Source organism: Sciurus carolinensis, chromosome 2 (genome assembly GCF_902686445.1).
Source record: "Sciurus carolinensis chromosome 2, mSciCar1.2, whole genome shotgun sequence".
NCBI lineage: Eukaryota > Metazoa > Chordata > Mammalia > Rodentia > Sciuridae > Sciurus > Sciurus carolinensis.
This window is the reverse complement of record NC_062214.1, coordinates 168,921,895-168,942,469: the sequence shown is the minus strand read 5'-3', so window position 1 is coordinate 168,942,469 and position 20,575 is coordinate 168,921,895. Positions and strand designations below refer to the sequence as shown.

The following is a 20,575-nucleotide window of genomic DNA, read 5'->3' as shown; positions in this document are numbered from 1 at the left end:
CATAGTCCTACCTAAGGCCACCATGGTGGGACGGGGCTGCATGTGCCAAGAGTGATGGGGAATGATTTTTAAAGGCTATGCTCCAGGTGACCGACCAACCTGCCCACCCAGTCGACACACTCTCTCTCTTGTTGTCCCTACAGGAAAACCATAAGGGTTAAAATAGTAGATGAGGAGGAATACGAAAGGCAAGAGAATTTCTTCATTGCCCTTGGTGAACCGAAATGGATGGAACGTGGAATATCAGGTGTGAGATTCTTTAAAAACAAAACGACAACAACAAACCAAAAAAGCAAGAAATTTTAAAAAACCAGAAAACAAAAAGAAAAACCAACTCTATTTTGTTCTCCCCCACCCACCCCCATTTCTTCCCTCGTCCTCCTCCTCCTCTCCTCCTTTCTCCTTTTGGCCAGTGGACTTTTTAATTCTCTTTCCCTCCTGTATTCTCGCTCTCACCCTGTTTCGGTACCATCTCTGCCTTCTTAGCCATAGTTGATCTCCAAAGTCCTCCTTTCCCGCCCTCTGGGCAGCACAGCAGCCTCGACTCCTCATTACCCCAGTGGGTCACTTCTGGGTGTTGCTATACTCATCCAGTTACCACTACCCCCTGCACCCCACCCCATACCTTAGCCTGTGGGGAGGACTCCCTGATGGGTGGGGAGGAGCAGAAAAGAAAGGAATGTGATGTGCTGCATGCCTGTGCCCCTTCCCTGCCTTCTCACCCCGCCACACTCACTTTCTAGCCAGGATTGAATGTGGGAGGGTTGGGGATGGGGATAGGGGTTCATGTTGCCATGATGCTTTGACAGTTTTCTGCTGCATTCCTCGACCTCTATTGAATGCTTGGCAGGCTATTCACTTGCAAGAGTGGCCCATGGGCCCCTCTGCCCTTCATGGAGGTAAGTGTGTCATCTGGCTATATTCCAGTTGGGTCAATGGTGGCATGGGGAGGTACACCAGTTGTCAGAGGTTTCTGAGCGCTCGCTGAGAGAGAGCTGGCTCCTGAGGCAATCCTGCAACCTGGAATCCTGAGCTACTCTTCCTCCCCTCAGCATCCTATCCACCCCATTCTACCCCTCTTCGTAGCCCAAGGTCGGGTACCTTATTCAGGCTACTTTGGGATAATATAAGTTTTAAAGAAAAAAATGATAGACTGCAAGAGAAAAGAAGTTAAGTCCAGGTGTGAAGATTCCCCAACCAGGAGGTCCTGGAAATGAACTGACACTAAGCAGGCCCAGAGAATTGATTATGGGTTTTCCAATTGAAGGGACTCTAAATGGTGTAGTTTCTGCTGCTGGTTTCTGAGACATAGCTATTGAAGACAGCTAATGGATGGTTCATGCACACCTGCCTTTGCTTGGTATCTACAAGTGAGGTTATTGCCTAGATCCCTCAAATAATCCTCATCCCACACTAGAGAAGTGGCCCCCTCTTCTCCTGTCCTCAGGACATGCATCTCAGCACACCTGCCAGTGGTTCATCCCTAAAAAGCTGATTATGTTGCAACCAGGGCAGATGTAAGGAAGGATTTTTCCCCTTGAAGAAAGTGACTGAAGCTATTCTTGTGAAAGTGTTAGAGAAGTAGATGTGCAATGAGTAAGAGTGCTCTTGGGACATACCAAGAGGAGGACCTCCACACTCCCCTTCAGGAAAGAGATGCTGCTGGGAGTCTCATGGAGAACGGAGAAGTGAAATGCACCTGTTGCTCAAAAAGACAATCATTTTGCAAATACTTCACGTTCATGTAACAAGGAGCAGCAAGAAGTCAACAGACCTAAGAGACTGGGCAACAACACTTCCAAAGACTCCTGTATAGCTATTCTTCTCAGACCTGTCTGATTGGTCAGTTCTTTCCATCTTCTGGGGACTATCAGCAGAACTAACCAATCCTGTGCCATCCTGGTTTGGACACATCTGGTGCTGTATGGGCAGAAACCTTCTGGATCTTCCATAGCTCACCTTCTTCTCGATCACCTGATAAGATGCTGCCATCGACTGATTGCCAAAGGGTGTTGGGACAGAGAAAGTACCTCTCCTGCCATTCCACTGTATTTCAGTCAATCTTCAAGTTTCTGTCACCAAGGACATTCTCAGAAGTTGTCCAGCACCTACCCTGCCTCATTCTTACCTCCCTTGTGCATTTATTCCACCTCTTCACAATTGGTTGGAATTAGCAGATAACTGAGGCCATTGTAGGATGATGTCATCAATTTCTACAGTCCCAGCTACTTAGATGCAAGTAGAAACATCCCAGAGAATCATACAGGGGAGCTGGAAGGAAGGCAGAGGCTCCAGACAGGAGGAAAGAATTGATGTCCATCTATGCCTTTGTTCCAACAATAAAAAGTCTTCTTTTCTGCCTCCCCTAACTTAGCCTCTACCAACTACAAGACAGAAAGTGACCTAAGATAGGCCTTCTGTTCTCCAGAGACCTGACCAAATGCAAATACCTGTGGCTACTCCCCATTTGAAGACATCTTTCCTTTTTATACTGTACTCTTTGTCAGTTATCAGCAAAGCCCTGGTGAAACCTAGTCCTGGGGGAGAGAATAGGTGAGAAGGCAAAGATTTTAGCAAACTCTTTGTGGGATGTGCCCTCATATCTTACTAGTGACCAAGATGCCAAGATGGAAGCAGACAATAAAAAATTTGTCGATTTCCCAGCCTCCTGCCCTATGGTCTAGGGGGTTAATTTTCTCCTTTTTTTTTTTTTCCATTTCTTCTTATATATTGGCATCAGACCACCATAAAGTTAAAGGTCATAAAACCAGATTGTCTAGACTCAGAATCAAATGAAAACCCATACTGATTTGCAGAATTCCCTGCTGCTCTCAGAGTGAGAGACAGTACAGTGGAAATTGCTTTTCATTATCACTGCTGTATGGGAGAGTCCTAGGCATTTAGAATGACATACTCTCTGCATGGCCAAAATGACAATTGCATTTTTTAAAATAAAGAACAGGATTTGAAATAGAAGACTCTATTCTTGGCAAACAAAACAGACTTCAGAAGCGATATTATAAACTCTGAACAATCCGGGATAGAGAAAGAAGGAAGGATAAATAGGAAACACAGTTGCCCTGGAGTGGAGTAAGTCCTGGAGTCTAGAAACAGGTTTCTGAGAGCTACAATGAGCAGCAGCATCAGGGTTGTTGGGCCTGGACCTGAACACTGGAAGCCTCAGAAGGGGAAGGAAAACACTATCCCCCAATAACATGCAGGGGGACCCTGACAAATGCCCCAGATGCTTCCTAATTATTCTTTTCAGCTTGTCCCTGGAGTACATGAGCAGGGATAAATGACTCTGAACATGACCCTGGTGGCCAATACAGGGGAAAGTTCAGCTCCTGCTTCTCTCATCAGCAGCAAGAGGAAAGACACCCTCGAGGTATTGCATCACTCGAAGTTGGCCTTCCTGGATCTCACAGACCCATCTGAAGCTGTTTAATGGGAAGTCTCAGATTCCTGCAGACCATGGCCAGAGAATGATGCAATTCCAGCTGACAGCAGGTCTTCTCGGTGCTCTAGGAAGGAGCCCGGGTTGGAATGGACATCTGAGTGAAAACCAGGGCATTGGGACCTTTTCGGAAGAACTTCCCTGGGGTGTCCTGCTTGGGTACACTAATGTATTGGGATATTCAGCCTTCACTAGAACTCAGGGGCCAGGATGCTCTCTTTCAGGCAAACCCATGGAAGGAGCAGAATAAACAAGCTCTCTTGTTCTCTGTCTCAATGTAGTGGGGTAGGCATTGATCCATTACTTCTTTGGAATTCTAGATGGAAGATACCAGGAAGAGTAGGTTGCTATTTACATGCTGTGCAGATTCTGGATCCACATGTCTTCAGTGGTTGTAAATATGGGATGATGGATCCCAGGCCTGAGTTGCATTCCTAGAGATTCCTAGAAAACATAAGTCACAAACCCCCTCCACCACACACACACACACTCATTCCACCAATCATGCTCTGCTCTAGGGATACATGGAAGAGTGTTTCCAGACTTTTATCTGGCAAGCACCAAGTAGTGAGGGTCTTTACTAAGACACCATCAAAATCAAAGTATGGTATGTCTCAAGATTTTTTGGAGAAATGTTGAAGTCTAAAAGAGTTTAGCATAAGTACTATGCTACAAATTCAGATGAATGCTCTAAATTCAAAGAATATAAATTCAGAGTTTAAGGGCAACTTGTGTTGGTTATGTCTTGACTCAGTCTCCCCGTCCATCTAGGGACTTGAATTTGTCTTCTCTTTTCTATATATAGCTCTTCAAATGACAGTCTCTCTGCTCCAGAACATATGGACTCTGATTTCACCTGCCCTTTCTGGAAAAAAGAAGACCACCATCCATAGATGCAGCATCTATGGAAAAGATGATTGAAAAAATAGATAGTCAAAAACAAACCTTTGTAACACTGTTAGGTGAAGGGACTTTGATAGGTACAGGTGACACAAAATGAAAGGAGTCAACATCTCTGATCCTAACCTCCACGTCATAGCTATAAAGAAGACAAACCATTTCAGGAAAACATTCTGAAGGACTTACCTTTTCACTAAGTCATTCTTTTAGGAGAAAGCAAAGTTCTGGCCAACATGGTAGCTAGGATGCACTTTGTGGTCATAGAAACCTATGGGCCCTGGAGAGCAGAGCACAGTCTGGTTGTAAGATTAGGAATAGAAGTCATAAAAGCAGGCACCATGGTACTCTTGCATACTACTACCTGGTGTCCTGAGCTCCCACTCAAGCCCTATGGACATACCGTTGATGAACCAGCTACTCTAGCAGGTTGCAGTCAACCTTGTTTTCATGATAACTGGATTCTCACTTCTTTTCAGAATGGATCACGAGTGACCTACTCAGTCTCTGTTCCTCCCATTTGGTTCCCCCATTCCTCCATCCCTAGCTCTCAAGGTTGCAGGGAAGGCGTGGGGATAACTCTCTTAACTGCTCGGCAGCCTTTCCAGCTGCTCACACCTCTTGCCGCTACTCCTGCTGCGCATGCCCCAAGTGCTGCTTTTTTGCATGTATTCCTCAGCTCTCACCTACTAAGCTCATTGCTTTTCTGATGCTGCCAGCAACCACAAAGTCTGGGGACACTTTCAAGATGGGACCTTAATGTTCTTTCCTTTTCTTTCTTCCTGTGTCTGGTACCCATTTGCAAACAGCGCTCCTGTTATCTCCAGGTAAGAGGTGTCTTTCCCCTCTTTCCCACTTCTTGCCAGTGCCCTTACAGTGGTTTAAGATCAATGTTCTTTGATTTACTTAATAGGAACCATAGGCGCAAGTGAACCTGACCAGCTCTCCTAAGGAATGGGAGATTTATTTCCCCACATGAAGTAATTGTGAGGAAGTAGACAATTCCATGTGCATCATTTCTGTCAGGGCATGTGGGTAAATGCATAGCTGATCCTCTCTGGGACCAGGAAGAGAAACCTACCAAGGAAATTGTGGATCATAGACTTGTACACCTTAATTCATCTCTATCTCAGGTAGTTGGGGAAGAGAGAGTGAATGTCAAACCTGGAATCTCCTAATAAGATTGCAATGAGATTTAAGAGAACACTGATCCCAGGGATCCAGGAGGAAATAATCAAAAGCAGCTGTGAGAACATAAAAGGCAATTTTTATAATTAACTTGAAATTTTACTGATCCTGGAGAGCTTCTGCCTCATCACAGTTGAGATTTAAATTACTAGAATTTTGATGCATTTGTCATTGATCCCTAAAGTGACATGTACCATGAATAACAAGAAAGGGAGTAGGCCCAGTGTTCTGGCTGGACATAGACATTTTAGAGAATTTATTCTGGGGAGATTCTCATGGAGAATCTAGATTCTGTGTAGGGTGTACTACTACTTTGAGAGTATGCTGATGTGAGTGGAAATCATTCACAAACATCCAACTTTGTGAGCAAGTAGGAAAGCATTTTCCCATATCTGGCAATGCTATAACTCTTGAGGCAGGCAGAATGGACTCCACGAGATAGTTTCAATTTATTTTTAAAGAATGTCTTATATCTCATCCGTTCTTTGAACAGAGAAAACTTTAAGGTCATTTAAGATGAAAAGTATCTTACAGAGTTCATAATCACAGTCACCTACAGGCTACACCCTGGGCTTAGGAGGAGGCCTTGTACATAGTAAGGACATTTGCTTCCTTGGAACCTAAAAAACAAATGTAGGTAATACTTATCTTCCCTTTTTGAGAAAAAAAAGTTGCTTGACTTCTTGCTTCCTTCTTATAGCAACAGGACAAGGGCTGCGCCCAACAGAGTATTTTTCACTCTTCTCCTGGGGGATTGATCTTGTAACATTGGGTCCTCTCCATTTCATCCATCCTCTTGCATGAGAAGATATTAGTTTGTCTGTTCCAACTCTTGCCTCTACCTGACACACATATGCATACAACAAAGATTGTGATTAAACTTAAGCTACTTTATACTTTTAACATACTCTCACTGGAAGCTAAAATTGTGGGGGCACTTTTTCTAGATATTTCAATCCATAAACCTTCAATTTAGAAATGCTTGATGAGACTTTGATTTCATGAGAAAACTCAAATTCTTATTTTGATTTTCCTGTGAGGACACACTGATGTGATTAAAATGTCTGGTGGCATTAGACATGGAGAGTCAATAAGTTCATCCTGAGCTACCCACCAAGCTCAGGGACCTGGGCCCGAGTGACACCCCTGCTTCATCACCCCACTTCTTTGTGAGGATACCTGCAGAGTATTCACAACCTTGTCTGGCCTGGCAAGTTCTTTGTTCTTCCAGTATTTGTCCAATCTTCCATCTTATTCATTCTCTCTCTCTCTCTCTCTCTCTCTCTCTCTCTCTCTCTCTCTCTCTCTCTCTCTCTCCTCCCACCTCTTTTTTTTCCCATTCCTAGAACTGAGAGTTTGTTTAGTCAGTCTGTATATCAAGACCACCTGTCATTTATTCTCTTTACTTGAAATTCTGGGGAGTCCCATCAACAAGTGATCAGACTCACTATAGTTTTTTAAGTTGGAGACTTAACATTCTCTCAAGAAATTAACTTGATTTGAATCGAAAGCAATGATTATAACTAAAATAGAAAAAGGCAGAAATTGCTGCCAAACCAAGATGCTAAATCAGAGTTTATATAAAGGCATGCAAATCAATCAGTTAACAGATAAATATGGAGTGCCTCTGTGGGGTTGTAGGAGACCTAAAGATAGAGCATTGGTTATTTGTCAAAAAGACTTTTGCTGAAAGCTAGATGGAAAAACTGGCTGTCACCACAGGGGTGGACAGGTCAGTAGGTAGATGAATATCATGCCAGATGGATACATGGCTAGATTGATAGCTAGACAAGGGGTTAGACAGGTACATTTATATGTCACTGGAGAGCTCATTATATTGGTCTAAAGTTCTGTGGCACATGTAAAAGTATGACATGGGGGGACCAGCGAGGGAGGGGTCGAATAACATTGTCACTGCTAAGACAGGCATCGTGATATGGTGCCAAAATCTGAAAGAAGAGGAAAAGACTATCCATTCTTTGAAGGAATCTATATGGTTTTTTCCTAAGGGCTTTTTTCCAGAGTGATTTGCAGTCTGATTTCTAGGATTGCTGGCCTTGTGCATAGCTAGAACCCCAGATGCAAACAGACTTATCTTCAGAATTAACTAATCAGAGAACCAGAATCAATGAGTTAAATGAAGTTAGAAAGCCAGGAGATAGTTTCTAACTTGGAAATATATAGAAGGAGATGCATCCTTGAGAAATAATTGTTTCCAAAGATGGCCACCAGCACTAGAGGGGGTTAGCACCACGGACAGCTCCCACACAGTTATGGGATTGCTTTTTAAATTTGGTGCCAGGGACAATAGTCAAACAGCCAGAGCAGAAAGCAGAGCCTGTGCGCTCTCATACCATGTCAACAACAAAAACAACAACAAAAGTTATGTAAAATACAAGGCTCTCTGTTTAGTAACCTACACTCTTGGCTCATGGTCTTTTCTGTGAATTCTTTTCATTGCATCTTCAAGAACTTGAACCTTGCCCATCCCCCTTGCTTCACCAATTCCCCAGCGAGACAGAAAAAAAGACTTTCTTGGCCTCTGATCCATCTCGTCCTTGGGATTATCCAAGGACTATCCAATTCCCCTGGGAGGTTTACTGTGTGGAATGAAAGCAATTAAGGAGCCAAATAAAAGAATTAATTGCATGTGAGAATGTGGACTTGGATGGGAAGATGTTTAAATGAGCTTTGAAAGAAACAGGCCGCCAAGAGTGATTTTCTAATCAAAGGGGAATAAAAAGACTCAATCTCTATTTCACTCTAATCCAGAAAACTTGTCTTCATGGTGAAGTGGTCTTAAAATGGACTCACCAGGCGAAGCAGAAAAAATGTCCAACTGTACAACATGAGAGTGGTAAATGAGTCAAGATGCTGAGGGATGCAGAGAATGCCTGCAAAGGAAGTAAAGGAAGAACTTTGTTTTATTTTATGTTTGAAGAAGTATTTGTGTTCCAGAAGAAATATGCCTGATTTGTATAGAAGTACTGGGGATCATTCAATGGAACACCAGGACATTGGGGGAGGGAATCTTCCAAGTTTCTTATCATGAGGACAATAGTCTCTTGTACAAAATGTAGATATCTTGGAAACATCCACCCTTCTCCTTTCTAGAGGGGATGGTATCAGCGATGTTGGAAACAGATGTTGATGTGGACCAGCAGATGTTCCCTTCAGATAACTTTGCCTCCAAGAATTCTTACATGAAGTTAAACAGACACCACATTTCAAAACAGTCAAGTGTCAAGAGTTCAACTTTTCTTACTAGCTCCCCAACATCACACTGAATTACTTGGGGACTTTACTTGATGCTATTTCTCAGGTCTTTGAGTTATGTTGCCCACACAGGTCTAAAAACAGGACTTCTTATCCAAGCCTACAAGAAGCCTCTCATGGTCTAATGGTCATGATTAGCATGACATAGAAAGGGGCAGTAAAAATGCACAAAGTCCCCATTCCCAAGAGCTATTTGTTTTGTACCCATTACTCATGTCTAATATACTGAGCTTTACATTTCCAGGAAATGGAGAAGGGGCTAAAGCTAGTTTGATTTTCTTTTTTGCAGAGGTGACAGACAGGAAGCTGACTATGGAGGAAGAGGAAGCCAAGAGGATAGCAGAGATGGGAAAGCCAGTATTGGGTGAACACCCCAAACTAGAGGTCATCATTGAAGAGTCCTATGAGTTCAAGGTCAGGCCGTCAGTGAAGTCTAATTCAATAATAGATTAATCAGGAGGGGGGCAGAAGTCCTGGGGTTCTGCTCCAGTTTCACCCCTGAATATGTGAAGTCAAAGCTGAACAAGTCACGTACCCACCCTAGGTCTCTTTTTTCCCCATTTGTAACCTGGAACAAACAGTGCTAGAAATATTGTGAGGAAAAAACAATAAAGAATATGGAATAAATGGCTAGAAAGACCATAGATGTATCTTTACAATTGTTTAATTGTATTTTTTTAAACAAAGATACTAAAATTCAGTAATGTAGGGCAAGGTTTATTGACATCAGACCCTATTCTCTATTGTATCACTCTAAATATCCAATGTCAGAAGACATAACCAAAAAAACCAAAAAGGCAAGTAGAGGATTGTCCCAGAGAATATGAACCAAGGTTGCTCCATTCATAACTTCCAGAACCCCAGAATGCAGGGCATCTTTCATTCCTTTGAAGCAGCAGGCTCCTCCTTGGTTCTGGGCACTCTAACCTCATGATTCCAAGTTTTCTTTCCTTGACAGACTACAGTGGACAAACTAATCAAGAAGACAAACCTGGCCTTGGTTGTGGGGACCCACTCCTGGAGGGACCAGTTCATGGAGGCTATTACTGTCAGCGCAGGTAAGAAGAGTCTCCAAAAGGCCTTGCTGGGAGAAGCAGGCAACCCATGAGAAGCAAGAACATGGCACCATCAGTGGTTCACCAGTTTCTGGGGGGCCCTGCATCCCATCTTCACAGTCCTGGTCCTGGGTATTCAACTGTTTCACTGGGTCACATTGGAAGAGGATTATGGGGAACTAAAAGAGTACAATTATGTCTGGCCTCAAATCCTGGTCCTCCCACATGGACCAGAGTAATTATCCTCTCTACCCTCGATGTTTCCTTCCAAAAGGGAACTATCACTACATTTCTCAGAAAAGTAGAAAGGTACAAAGTCAGGTACAAAACAAGTACACCATAAATTGTCATTTCCGTCATTCTTTCTTCTCATTAACTTGTTCTCCCTTTTCTATAAAATGAGGGACATTTCTGATTCAGCAAGATAGGGGTCCGGATTTTTCAAAATGCTTTACATTGACTCTAACAAATCTCCACCTGGATAATTCCAAACCTCTACCCTGGCATTTACTGACAGATATCTCTGCAGTGATCCACAGCCTAGCCAGAAGTCCCAGAGGCCTACAGATGCACTAAAATGGACAGTCTCCCAACCACCCCATATTGCCTCTCAGCATCACTGAGGCCTCTTTGTACTGCTGAGCACTACTGGCCTTGTCTTTTTTCAGGAGGTTTTGTTGTCATAGCAACCCACAGGGTCACATCCCCAAGGCCCCAGAGTCAGAGCAAAAGTACAGCCAAGAAGAAAGGTTTGCTGCTGCTGCTGCCCTACTTTCACGTTGATCCTTCCACTGCCCCCTCTGATGACCTGACCGAGCCCCTCAAGAGACAGTAAACAGAATGTAGTCCACATAATCTATCCTTCTCCTTTTACCAATGCAGGAACCGAGGTTCAAAAACAACAGATAATGCACCCTAGTTACAGATTTTCTTTATGGCAGAGCTGGAATTAGAACCCTGATCCTGACTGCTGCTCTTTAGAAACCCAGCTTCTACCCATTATACCAAAACATAACCGGTTGCCCTTAACCAGGATCTGGGATGCAAGAGCATATCCTCTTCTGAGATGCTGAATGAGCAATTCTGCTCATGTTTCCTGGCAAGGACAATGGGGGCCCATCCCTATTCTGTCCCATGGGGTATTTGGAAAATGGGACTGGCTCTCTGGTATACCTGCATGACCTGGAATGACAGCTGTCCATCTGAGGATGGATAATGACCAGACTTACGATGCTTATCACAGCAGCCAGTCCAGATAATTCAAGAGGAGCCTCACCGGCATCCAGTGAAGATGAGCACACAGCCCATTTTGTTTTCTGTGCCTAGGAAATCAAGTGCAGCCCGCTCCTCCTCCTTTCCTCCTCTGCCCTGGCCTTGTCCTTCTCATGTTCTCCCACCTGTTAATCTCTTTGTCTCTTCTCTTCCCTGTTCCCTTGCTCTTTCTCCCAGTCTCACTTTGTGCCCTGCATCCAAACTGACATCAAGTGACCAAATTGTTTCCCATCTCCTAGCTGTTTTCTGATGCCCACATCTGTATCTCACCAGATGCCCAGACAGCTGGAGACCCGCTCTGGTCAATGATGCCTGTAGTGTGGGATGGACTTGGTTTTCCAGGAATGAAGCTCTGATCTCACTCACCGTCCTTTCTTGGTCCTGTTTATCTTGTCTCCAGCAGGGGATGAGGATGAGGATGAATCGGGGGAGGAGAGGCTGCCATCCTGCTTTGACTACGTCATGCACTTCCTGACGGTCTTCTGGAAGGTGCTGTTTGCCTGTGTGCCCCCCACAGAGTACTGCCATGGCTGGGCCTGCTTCGTTGTCTCCATCCTCATCATCGGCATGCTTACTGCCATCATTGGGGACTTGGCCTCCCACTTCGGCTGCACAATTGGTCTCAAGGATTCAGTCACAGCTGTTGTCTTCGTGGCATTTGGCACCTCCGTGCCAGGTGAGAGAGTCTGCAAAGGGCAATTACCTGGTTCATGGGACCCCTGTGCTCTGCCTCATCTTCTGTCATCTCAGATCTGAGCTCAACAGAGCCTCAAACAATGCACAAAATTCAATCAAAGGGATAAATGATGATATTAATAAGGATATCTTTTGAGCACTTTTGATGTGGCAGGCACTATGTATGCTTAAAAAAAATCTACATTTCTGCAATGCTCACCAAAACCTTATTAAATAGGGAAAGTTATTATCCCCACATGACAGATGAGGAAACTGAGGTCTACAGAGGTTAAGCTACCTGCCTAAGTAAGTGGCCCAAATTTTTTAATCTCTACATTACATTAATAGGGCACCGTCAATGTAATCCAAAGAATGTAGACACTGTTCTTTGATTTACCCCTGATAGTCTCTGAGAGACTAAAGATCAACCTGCCTAAAAATGTCACAACAGAAATACCCACAAGCATTTTTGGCCTCTTCTGTTTGTAAGGACACCTGTGAATACAAAGTACTTCCTAGCAGGACAGGCAGAGGAAGCTTAGTGAAATTTGTCCTTTCATTTGATGAATTACGTACTATTTATTTTCTTCGAAATACCCAAAGACTAACAGGAGTAGATGTCATTAATTCATTTATTAGACAAATATTTACTGAGCTCCTATTGTGCTTGACACAGTATAGTGTTAGTTGCTGGCACTGTTATGATAGACATGACAGATGTTGTTTTAGTTAACTTTTTTTGCTGCTGTGACTAAAAGATCTGACCAGTACAATTGTAGAGGAAAAAAAGTTTATTTAGGGGCTCATGGTTTCAGAGATCTCAGTTCATAGACAGCTGGCTCCATTCCTAGGGGCTCCAGATGAGGCAGAACAACATGGCGGAAGAGTGTGGTGGAGGGAAGTGGCTGGCATGATGATCAGGAAGCAGAGGGAGACTCCACTCACCAAGACAAATCTATACCCCAAAGCCACGCCCCCAATGCCCACCTCCTCCAGCCACGCCCCACCGGCCTCCAATTACCACTCAGTTACTCCCATAGGGGATTAATTCACTGATTGGGTTAAGGCTCTCGAAACCTAATCATTACCCCTCCAAATCCTCTTGCGTTGTCTCACTCATGAACTTTTGGGGGACATCTCACACACAAACCATAACAGATGTGTTTCCTTTTCCAACCCAAGTTTATAATCCAGGTAAAGGAGACTACATTCAAGTGCTCTGATTAAACTCATCTCAATGAGTGCTATCAAGAGAAAGATATAAACCAGGGAGACTTGGGCTAGGCTGGGGTCAGGGATGGCTTCCAAGGGAAATCATCTGAAAGCTGAGTCTGAATGAGAAGCAGGAGTTAAGAGGTGCAGAGAGATGCATTATGCCAGGAGCTTCACACGATTTAGTTGGGGCCTCCAGGATATCTGAACCCTGAACTCTTGTCAGTTTCAACTGCCTTAGGAGGAAGCAGAGGACACCTTCCTATGCAAGGGTGAGGCTAAATCTCACTGGGCAGAAATCTGCCAGCTGGACCAAAGGAAACCCTCTCTGCACCAAGAAAACTTACCCTCCTGGAAGAGTAACTGACTCTATGTCACACTTTGGGAAAACCTCTTCCCCAAACCCACAGACGGTGGGGTGATGCAAGAGGTTTGGCTCTCATGGAAATAAATTGAGTGATAAGGAATTAGAGCTGGGCATGGTGGTGCACGCCTGTAATCCCAGCAGCTCAGAAGGGTGAGGCAAGAGGATCATAAATTCAAAGCCAGCCTCAGCAACTTAGTAAGACCCTAGGCAACTTAGCAAGGCACTGTCTCAAAATAAAAAAAATAAATAAAAGAGCTGGGGATGTGGCTCAGTGGTTAAGCACCCCTAGGTTCAATTCTTGGCACCAAAAAGTAAAAAGAAAGAAAGGAAAGAAGGAAGGAAGGAAGGAAGGAAGGAAGGAAGGAAGGAAGGAAGGAAGGAAGGAAGGAAGGAAGGAAGGAAAGAAGGAGGGAGGGAGGGAGGGAGGGAAGGAAGGAAGGAAGGAAGGAAGGAAGGAAGGAAGGAAGGAAGGAAGGAAGGAAGGAAAGAAGGAGGGAGGGAGGGAGGGAGGGAAGGAAGGAAGGAAGGAAGGAGGGAGGGAGGGAGGGAAGGAAGAAAGGAAGGAAGGAAAGAAGGAAGGAAGGAATTAGATACAGGCAAGGTTTAGTGTATGAGATGTCCTGTGATCACTGTTCTCCAGGCAAAGAGACCTAAACCATCAGAGGAAAAGGAGCAGGTATGGGGGGAAGAATAGATGTGGGAAGAAATAACAGAGGATCAAGTGCAAGTCATGGGCAAGAAAGGGCAAGAGGTTTTCTCCAGGAGATCTGAGAGGACAAACCAGCCAAGGAGGCATCTTGAGTCACTTCCAAGTCCTGGCAATTGGTCCAGAAACAGCTGACAGCATTTGGAGCATTGGGAAGATTATGCTGTGGTCCACACATCTGATTGCCTGACTTTGGCTGATGCTCTTTGGCTGGAGGTCAATGGTATGGACCTTATCTGAAGGTCAAGTTTCTTGTTAACTTCCCTTGTGCCCTTGGATAGATCCTTGGCCCCTATTTCCCTTACCTGCAAAATAAAAGTAATGGGCTAGATGTCCCTGGCGATCCTCCCTGGGCCTACAACCTGTGCCAAGATCCGAAGTCGAACATCCTCCAAGTCTTTGTGATCCATATACTTGAGTCCACAGCTCACCTGCTTGTCCTTGGTGCCTGAAATTCAATGCCCACCCCAAGCTTAGAGGCATCACTCAGACAATTACAATCAGACATCTACTTTAAGCAGCTTCCTGGGATATCAAAGTTCCCTGGAAAGATATTCTAAAATAGCAATGAAGAAGTAATCAAAGGAGAACAATAAACCCATTTGGTAACTGTCAGGACTGGGTAGCTCTTAGTAATCTTTGGGATTCCTAAAATGAGGAATAGGAAGCCCAGATCAGTAGTGGGACTTGCCCAAGGCCACACAGCTCATGAAGGACAGAATTGGCAGTGGCCCCTTAGCTCTTGCTGCCCAATTGCCTTCGGGCATACTTGAAGAAGGGCCTCCACATCTCAGCCTCCCATCAGCTCCTCTTTGTCTGTGTTCTTTTCCAGACACATTCGCCAGCAAAGCTGCGGCCCTCCAGGACGTGTACGCGGACGCCTCCATTGGCAACGTTACCGGCAGCAATGCCGTCAATGTCTTCCTGGGTATTGGCCTGGCCTGGTCCGTGGCCGCCATCTACTGGGCCCTGCAGGGACAGGAGTTCCACGTGTCCGCAGGCACGCTGGCCTTCTCCGTCACCCTTTTCACCATCTTTGCATTTGTCTGCATCAGTGTGCTCTTGTACCGACGGCGGCCCCACCTGGGTGGGGAGCTGGGTGGCCCCCGCGGCTGCAAGCTTGCCACGACGTGGCTCTTCGTGAGCCTGTGGCTCCTCTACATACTCTTTGCCACACTGGAGGCCTACTGCTACATCAAGGGGTTCTGAGCCACAGAACAAGGCCTCCGGCAGGGCAGGCCAAGGACTTCTTCCAAGAGAAGGGCACTTTCCCAGCAGTGACCTTTCCAGGCTGAGTAGCCCTGCAGAGGCGGCATCGGGACCTGAGCCCCAGGAACTTCACCTGACCTAGGCCCTGGCAGTGCACCGAAAGGGCAAAGTCTTCATCACATAGAGCGGAGGAGACACCCACTTTCCAAAGTATTTAATTAAATACAAACCAACAACAGCAACAAATCCACCTCTGTCTGCTCACTTCCACTCATGTCCCTGACCCACAGCCAAGGTCAGACCCTGTCTCCTATTCCACCTCCCGATTATTCCTTTGCCTCTAGTTTCTTTGGGACAGGTTTTCTCCTGTCTATCCACAGGGATACGTCACGATTCTCTCATCCAGCTGGTGAGGCGTGAATCATACCATGTGGCTGGTCCGGGGTTCTCTTTTCATGGTAATCATTATTGTGGCTGTTTTTGTTTTTCCATCGGAATTCGCTTATTATTTTGTCTTGTCTTTTCTTTCTGAAGTTAGTGACAAAGTGTTGTGAAAGAATCCCAGGTCTCAGTCAACAGGTGGAGGCATGAATTTTCAAACACGCGCCCTCCTGCTTTCACAGGGTCACAGCTGTTTCTCGGCTCCAGCGAGGTCCTGTCCCCCATCTCCTTTTCTCTCTGAGTGATTTGGAGGACTGGTGGAAATGAGCTCACACACCAACCTGCAGAGCTGGTGGGGCTTTATCTGCTTGCATTGAAATCAAATCAAAACCAAAAAGCAATTGTCCTCTTCCCTGTCCATGCCTTTCCGGTTCTATATCTTTCACTGTGTCCATGTCTGTGTGTGTATCCTCCTGCAAGAAAACCCACCAAGTGGGTGATATGGAACAAAAAGAAATTGTACGTGATGACAAAGGGCAGCTGAGGAAACACAAGGGGCACATGGCTTCTGGAACATCTCTGACTTTGTGTCTGAAGCAGGAGAGGAGAGGTGTCCAACCAATGAGATCTTTAAAGAAAAAAACGCTATGTAAAATGTTAGCCTTCTGAGACGCGTCAGCCACACCAGCCCCTCACTTCCTAATGTGCCGTAAGAACAAGGCTGCCTAGATTCCTTCAAGGGATGCAAGTTTGAGGGTTATAAGACAGCAAGGGGCCCCGTTCACCTCTCCTGGCCCTCAAGCCAGCTTTGAAAACATTTTCACAAGATAGGAACTGGAATTCCTCATTTCTCCCATGTTCCTGCTTGTTTTTTAAAACCTCATGAAGGTTTTTCCAGCCTGGGGGGTATATCTTTCCCCCTAAGAGGAGTCTTTGTCTCCATAATCTCATGGAGCCTGAGTTTATAGAAAAAGAGATTGACATGCCCTAAGGACCTTTTCCTGATAACTTTTGGAAGGACCTGGCTTTAAAAACACATACACACAAATGAACACACATACGACATCACCACAAAACTGCCCACAGATCTTAGGCTTTCTGCATTGACATAAATACATTTTCTAAAGGGGGGGATAAATTAAAAAAAAAAAAAAACACCTGTTTAATTTTAAACACTTTTTTAAGAAAAAATAACTAAAAAAAAAGAAACAGTGCTCATGTCATAAGCTGTGTTGACAGTTGCCAGTGGAAATGTTGGGTTGGTTTAAAAAAAAAAAATAAAAGCTCTACTTATATCTCTACATACAGTTTGCTTCTCCGTGTTTCTTCATCCTGGGTTTGTTCTGAAGCAGGTGCCATTGAGGTGAGGTGAAGGTGTCATTTCCCATCACATTCAGGTGCCAATGTGCCAGACATGGTATTTTTTAAATACAAACATTTTAGGGAAATACCAACTGTCACAACCTGGACTTTAAGAAGCTGAAGGACATAGGTAGCAAGGACTATGGAGATAGAGGGGAAGGCCCAGAGGAGAAGGATTCCAGTTAGGAAACCAGGGCTCCATCTTTGTTTCCAGGAGACATATACTCCACGTTCATTCACTCACCATTCATTCAGCCAAAGGACTTTGGACGCACTCCATGTAGTGAGCTACATAAGATGTCTGACCACAGAAACTCACAATCTAGAGGGAGAAATAAAACTTCCTTTTAATGAAGGTTGCTTTGGTTAGAAGAAGTAGAAACCCATTAAAATAGTTCAGAGAAATTGAGGGTCAATGTGATCTTGTGGAACCCAAAGCAGGAGCACAACCAGGCCTCAGGGACCTGAAAGCCCTCAGGAACACAGGCAGCCCACCCCCCGAAAAACAACACAGTTCCCATCCTCTTCCTCTGCCTCACAATGAGCTTCCTGTGTTACTTGTCTTACACACAGTCCAGCTCAGTCAACAACCCTGACGCCATTTCATGACCTCACCGCTTCACTCCCACAGCGAACTGGAACTTCCCTTTTCCTCATCTGAGCACAAATTCTCAATTAAGAGAATATAAATAATTCCCAGAAGTCCATCTCCAGAAAGGAGAAATCTTTGTAGGAGGCTGTCATGGTGGTGGGGCCTTGAGTTTCCATTCACAACATGACTGTTGTGCATTGAATTTCCATTCCCGGTCCAAATGATTCAGGTAAGGAGAGGAGGATTGAGGATCACTATTGCCCTTTCCAAAAGTCACAGAATGGGAAAGAGCTTATGAGGCTTGTTCACATGAAGGTACAAAGAAAAATGGCAGTTCTACGCCATGAAGACTCCAAGAGGAGTGTGCCCTCAGTGCTGTGGGGACACATTGGAAAGAAACACTAACTCGGCCTGGAGGAGCTGGGAAAGGCTTCACAGGAACACAGCACTGAGGAAGGACACGTCGAGACTGACTCTGGTGAGAGGGCTTGGTATGGACGGACAGACATGAAAGGAACGGTGTGCTCAAAGACACAGGACGGAACAGAATATGCTGTGGTCACAGAGTGACCAGAGTTGCTGGGGGCAGAGTAAATGTAGGTTGTCCTAACTGTGGCCCGCTGCACATCTGAGAAAGTTTTATGCCCAGCAGTGGTTATTAGTTTGTGATGAAGGCTCTTTTCTATTTTCTTTCTCTGGATTGAGAGTTTTTAGCCTTTGCCTAGATTTAAACTTCTGGCCAAAAATGGGACCAAAAAATCTGCATCAAGAACCCAAGTCCTACTGTGGAAGCAATAACCTGGGGACAACAGGATCTGTAAGTAATCAGCACTGAAAAAGTGGGCAGAGAGAAGGTCTTGGTCTTTGCCCGCCACCAAGTTGAAAATGAATAAAACCTTGGAGCCAATTAAATGGTAGATGCAAAATCAGGAAATCCATTTGCGCCCATCTCTTGTTTTTTGTTTTTTGGTTTTTTTTTTTTTTTTTGGAGTCCTTTCTGGATTATCCAGATGCTGGGCTTCGTCAAGAGAGAAGCTGGGATAAACCACAGTGAGCAGGGAGGATGGCTGAAAGGAGCAGCCCAGGAACCCGAAACTGCTCATTGAACACCATGGATGGCGGTGCCAGTCGAGATGCCACCAGCTTCCACAGTGTCTTCAACTCTGTGGTCTCCAGTCAACCCTTCCCCTCTTCAGTCGCACTCACAGAGGACCGCTGAAGTCAATTGCTTCCAGTTTTAACACTGGGATTCTAGAATATATACAAAATCTGCATGTGTGTGTGTGTGTGTGTGTGTGTGTGTGTCTGTGTGTCTGTGTGCGCGCGCGCACATGTGCCCAAGCACACACACACCAAGTGCCTGACTACCTTGGTTGACACAGCAGTGCACGCAGCCCTTTGGATGCCCTGGTCCTGTGGCCTGTGTGTTCAGCATGCAGAAGGCATGCCAGCCATGCACACGTGTTCATTTTCAGCACCCTTTGCTGAATGAGCCACACCATCCCCACCCCTGTGCCTCACTTATTTCCAGGGCACTGTTAGGCAGTATACTAAGTCAACTCCAATATTTAGGTGGCTTAGCTAAATGAAAGTTTATTTCTCCCTCATGTGATAATCCAATGAGGATGGCTTTCTTCCACAGGATGATTCAGGGACTCGGTTTCCTCTCATTTTGTAACTCTGCCAGTCTCTGGGGCCTTGGAGTCTTCTTCATTCAGCAGCAGATGGGAAGAAAATTAGAGACGGTGCATACACTCCTAACTACCTTGGCTCTGAAGTAATGCTCATCACTTTTGCTCATATTCTATGAGCAAAATAATTCGTTTTAACCAACCCAAATGCCAAGGAGACTGAGAAGCATAGTCCTTAGCTGGGCAGCCACTTCCCAATGACCAAACTGTGTCGTGAAAGGATGAACTGCTTATGAATGTTTGTCCCACCTACAATCACTTTGTGACTAAGGAAAGATATTTTAATATCGATGGCCAAGAGAAATCTGACCTATATCTATGTGGTTTCCAAAAACCTTTCATAAGCCAGGCACGGTGGCATAGGCCTGTAATCTCAGAAGTCTGGGAAGCTGAGGCAGGAGGATCATGAGTTCAAAGTCAGCCTCAATAACTTAGAAAGGGCCTAAGCAACTCAGCAAGACCCTAGCTCTCTATAAGATATAAAAAAGGACTAGGGATGTGGCTCAGTGGTTCATCGCTCCTGGGTTCAATCCCCAGGACCAAAAAAACAAAAAAACAATAAAATTTCTTTTCATATATGTATGTTTGCATCTGATAAGAACCACAGCAGACATTGTTCTGGTTCTATCAATGAAGTTCTGAGAGTAAGGTGACTGACTGCCCAGGAGCACAGATAGTAGACATCAGGCACCAACAGATCCTCTGCTTCCACATTTTGCCTACAGTGCTTGCCCCACAGTGTCACGTCCCCTTCCGGTAGGCATCAGAACAGAGAATGAGAGAAATCCTGAATTTTGGAATGCTGGATGTAGCCAAAGAAGCCCACAGAGAGGCAGGCAGTATCCAAGGAGGAAAAGCAGAAACCAGCCAGCAACTGGTCCCCTCATTATCCTATGGTCCCCTTCTCCTCTGCTTTGTCTCCATCCTCACCAAGGAACTTCCCTAAGGGCACCTGGATGGATGGATGTACCAGTAAGAGCCGAGGGCAGACGGGACATCTCACTGATAAAATGATTTGGATTGAGGAACCCAATTACTGATCATTAATGAGGGAGTGTCATCTGGCCCCTGGGAAGGACGATTCAAAACACACCTTCTTGGGAAAGTGTATTTAAAAAATATTCCTAGAAAACTGCACTGGTCTGTATGACATGTGATACTGCATTTTCAGCAGGGAACAGGGAAAGAGAATCCTCATCTATAATAAAATACCTCAGACTGAATACTTTATATTT

General features: G+C 45.0%; 1 protein-coding gene across 7 annotated transcripts in view; it reads left to right on the top strand.

Moving 5' to 3' along the window:
- The window catches only part of Slc8a3 (solute carrier family 8 member A3), a 134,551-nt gene extending 117,563 nt beyond the window's left edge, over positions 1 to 16,988 (top strand). For 2 of the 7 annotated variants that reach the window (XM_047541598.1, XM_047541597.1), the window contains exons 4-8: positions 5,164 to 5,181; positions 9,108 to 9,232; positions 9,777 to 9,876; positions 11,546 to 11,821; positions 14,938 to 16,988. In XM_047541598.1, the coding sequence (XP_047397554.1) occupies positions 5,164 to 5,181; positions 9,108 to 9,232; positions 9,777 to 9,876; positions 11,546 to 11,821; positions 14,938 to 15,314 (896 nt within the window). In that variant the 3' untranslated portion in view covers positions 15,315 to 16,988. Of the gene's footprint in view, positions 1 to 143; positions 248 to 5,163; positions 5,182 to 9,107; positions 9,233 to 9,776; positions 9,877 to 11,545; positions 11,822 to 14,937 lie in introns of all 7 variants that reach the window. The other 5 variants (XM_047541601.1, XM_047541602.1, XM_047541603.1 and 2 more) reach the window with 4 other exon arrangements.
- The last annotated feature ends 3,587 nt before the right edge of the window (positions 16,989 to 20,575 follow it).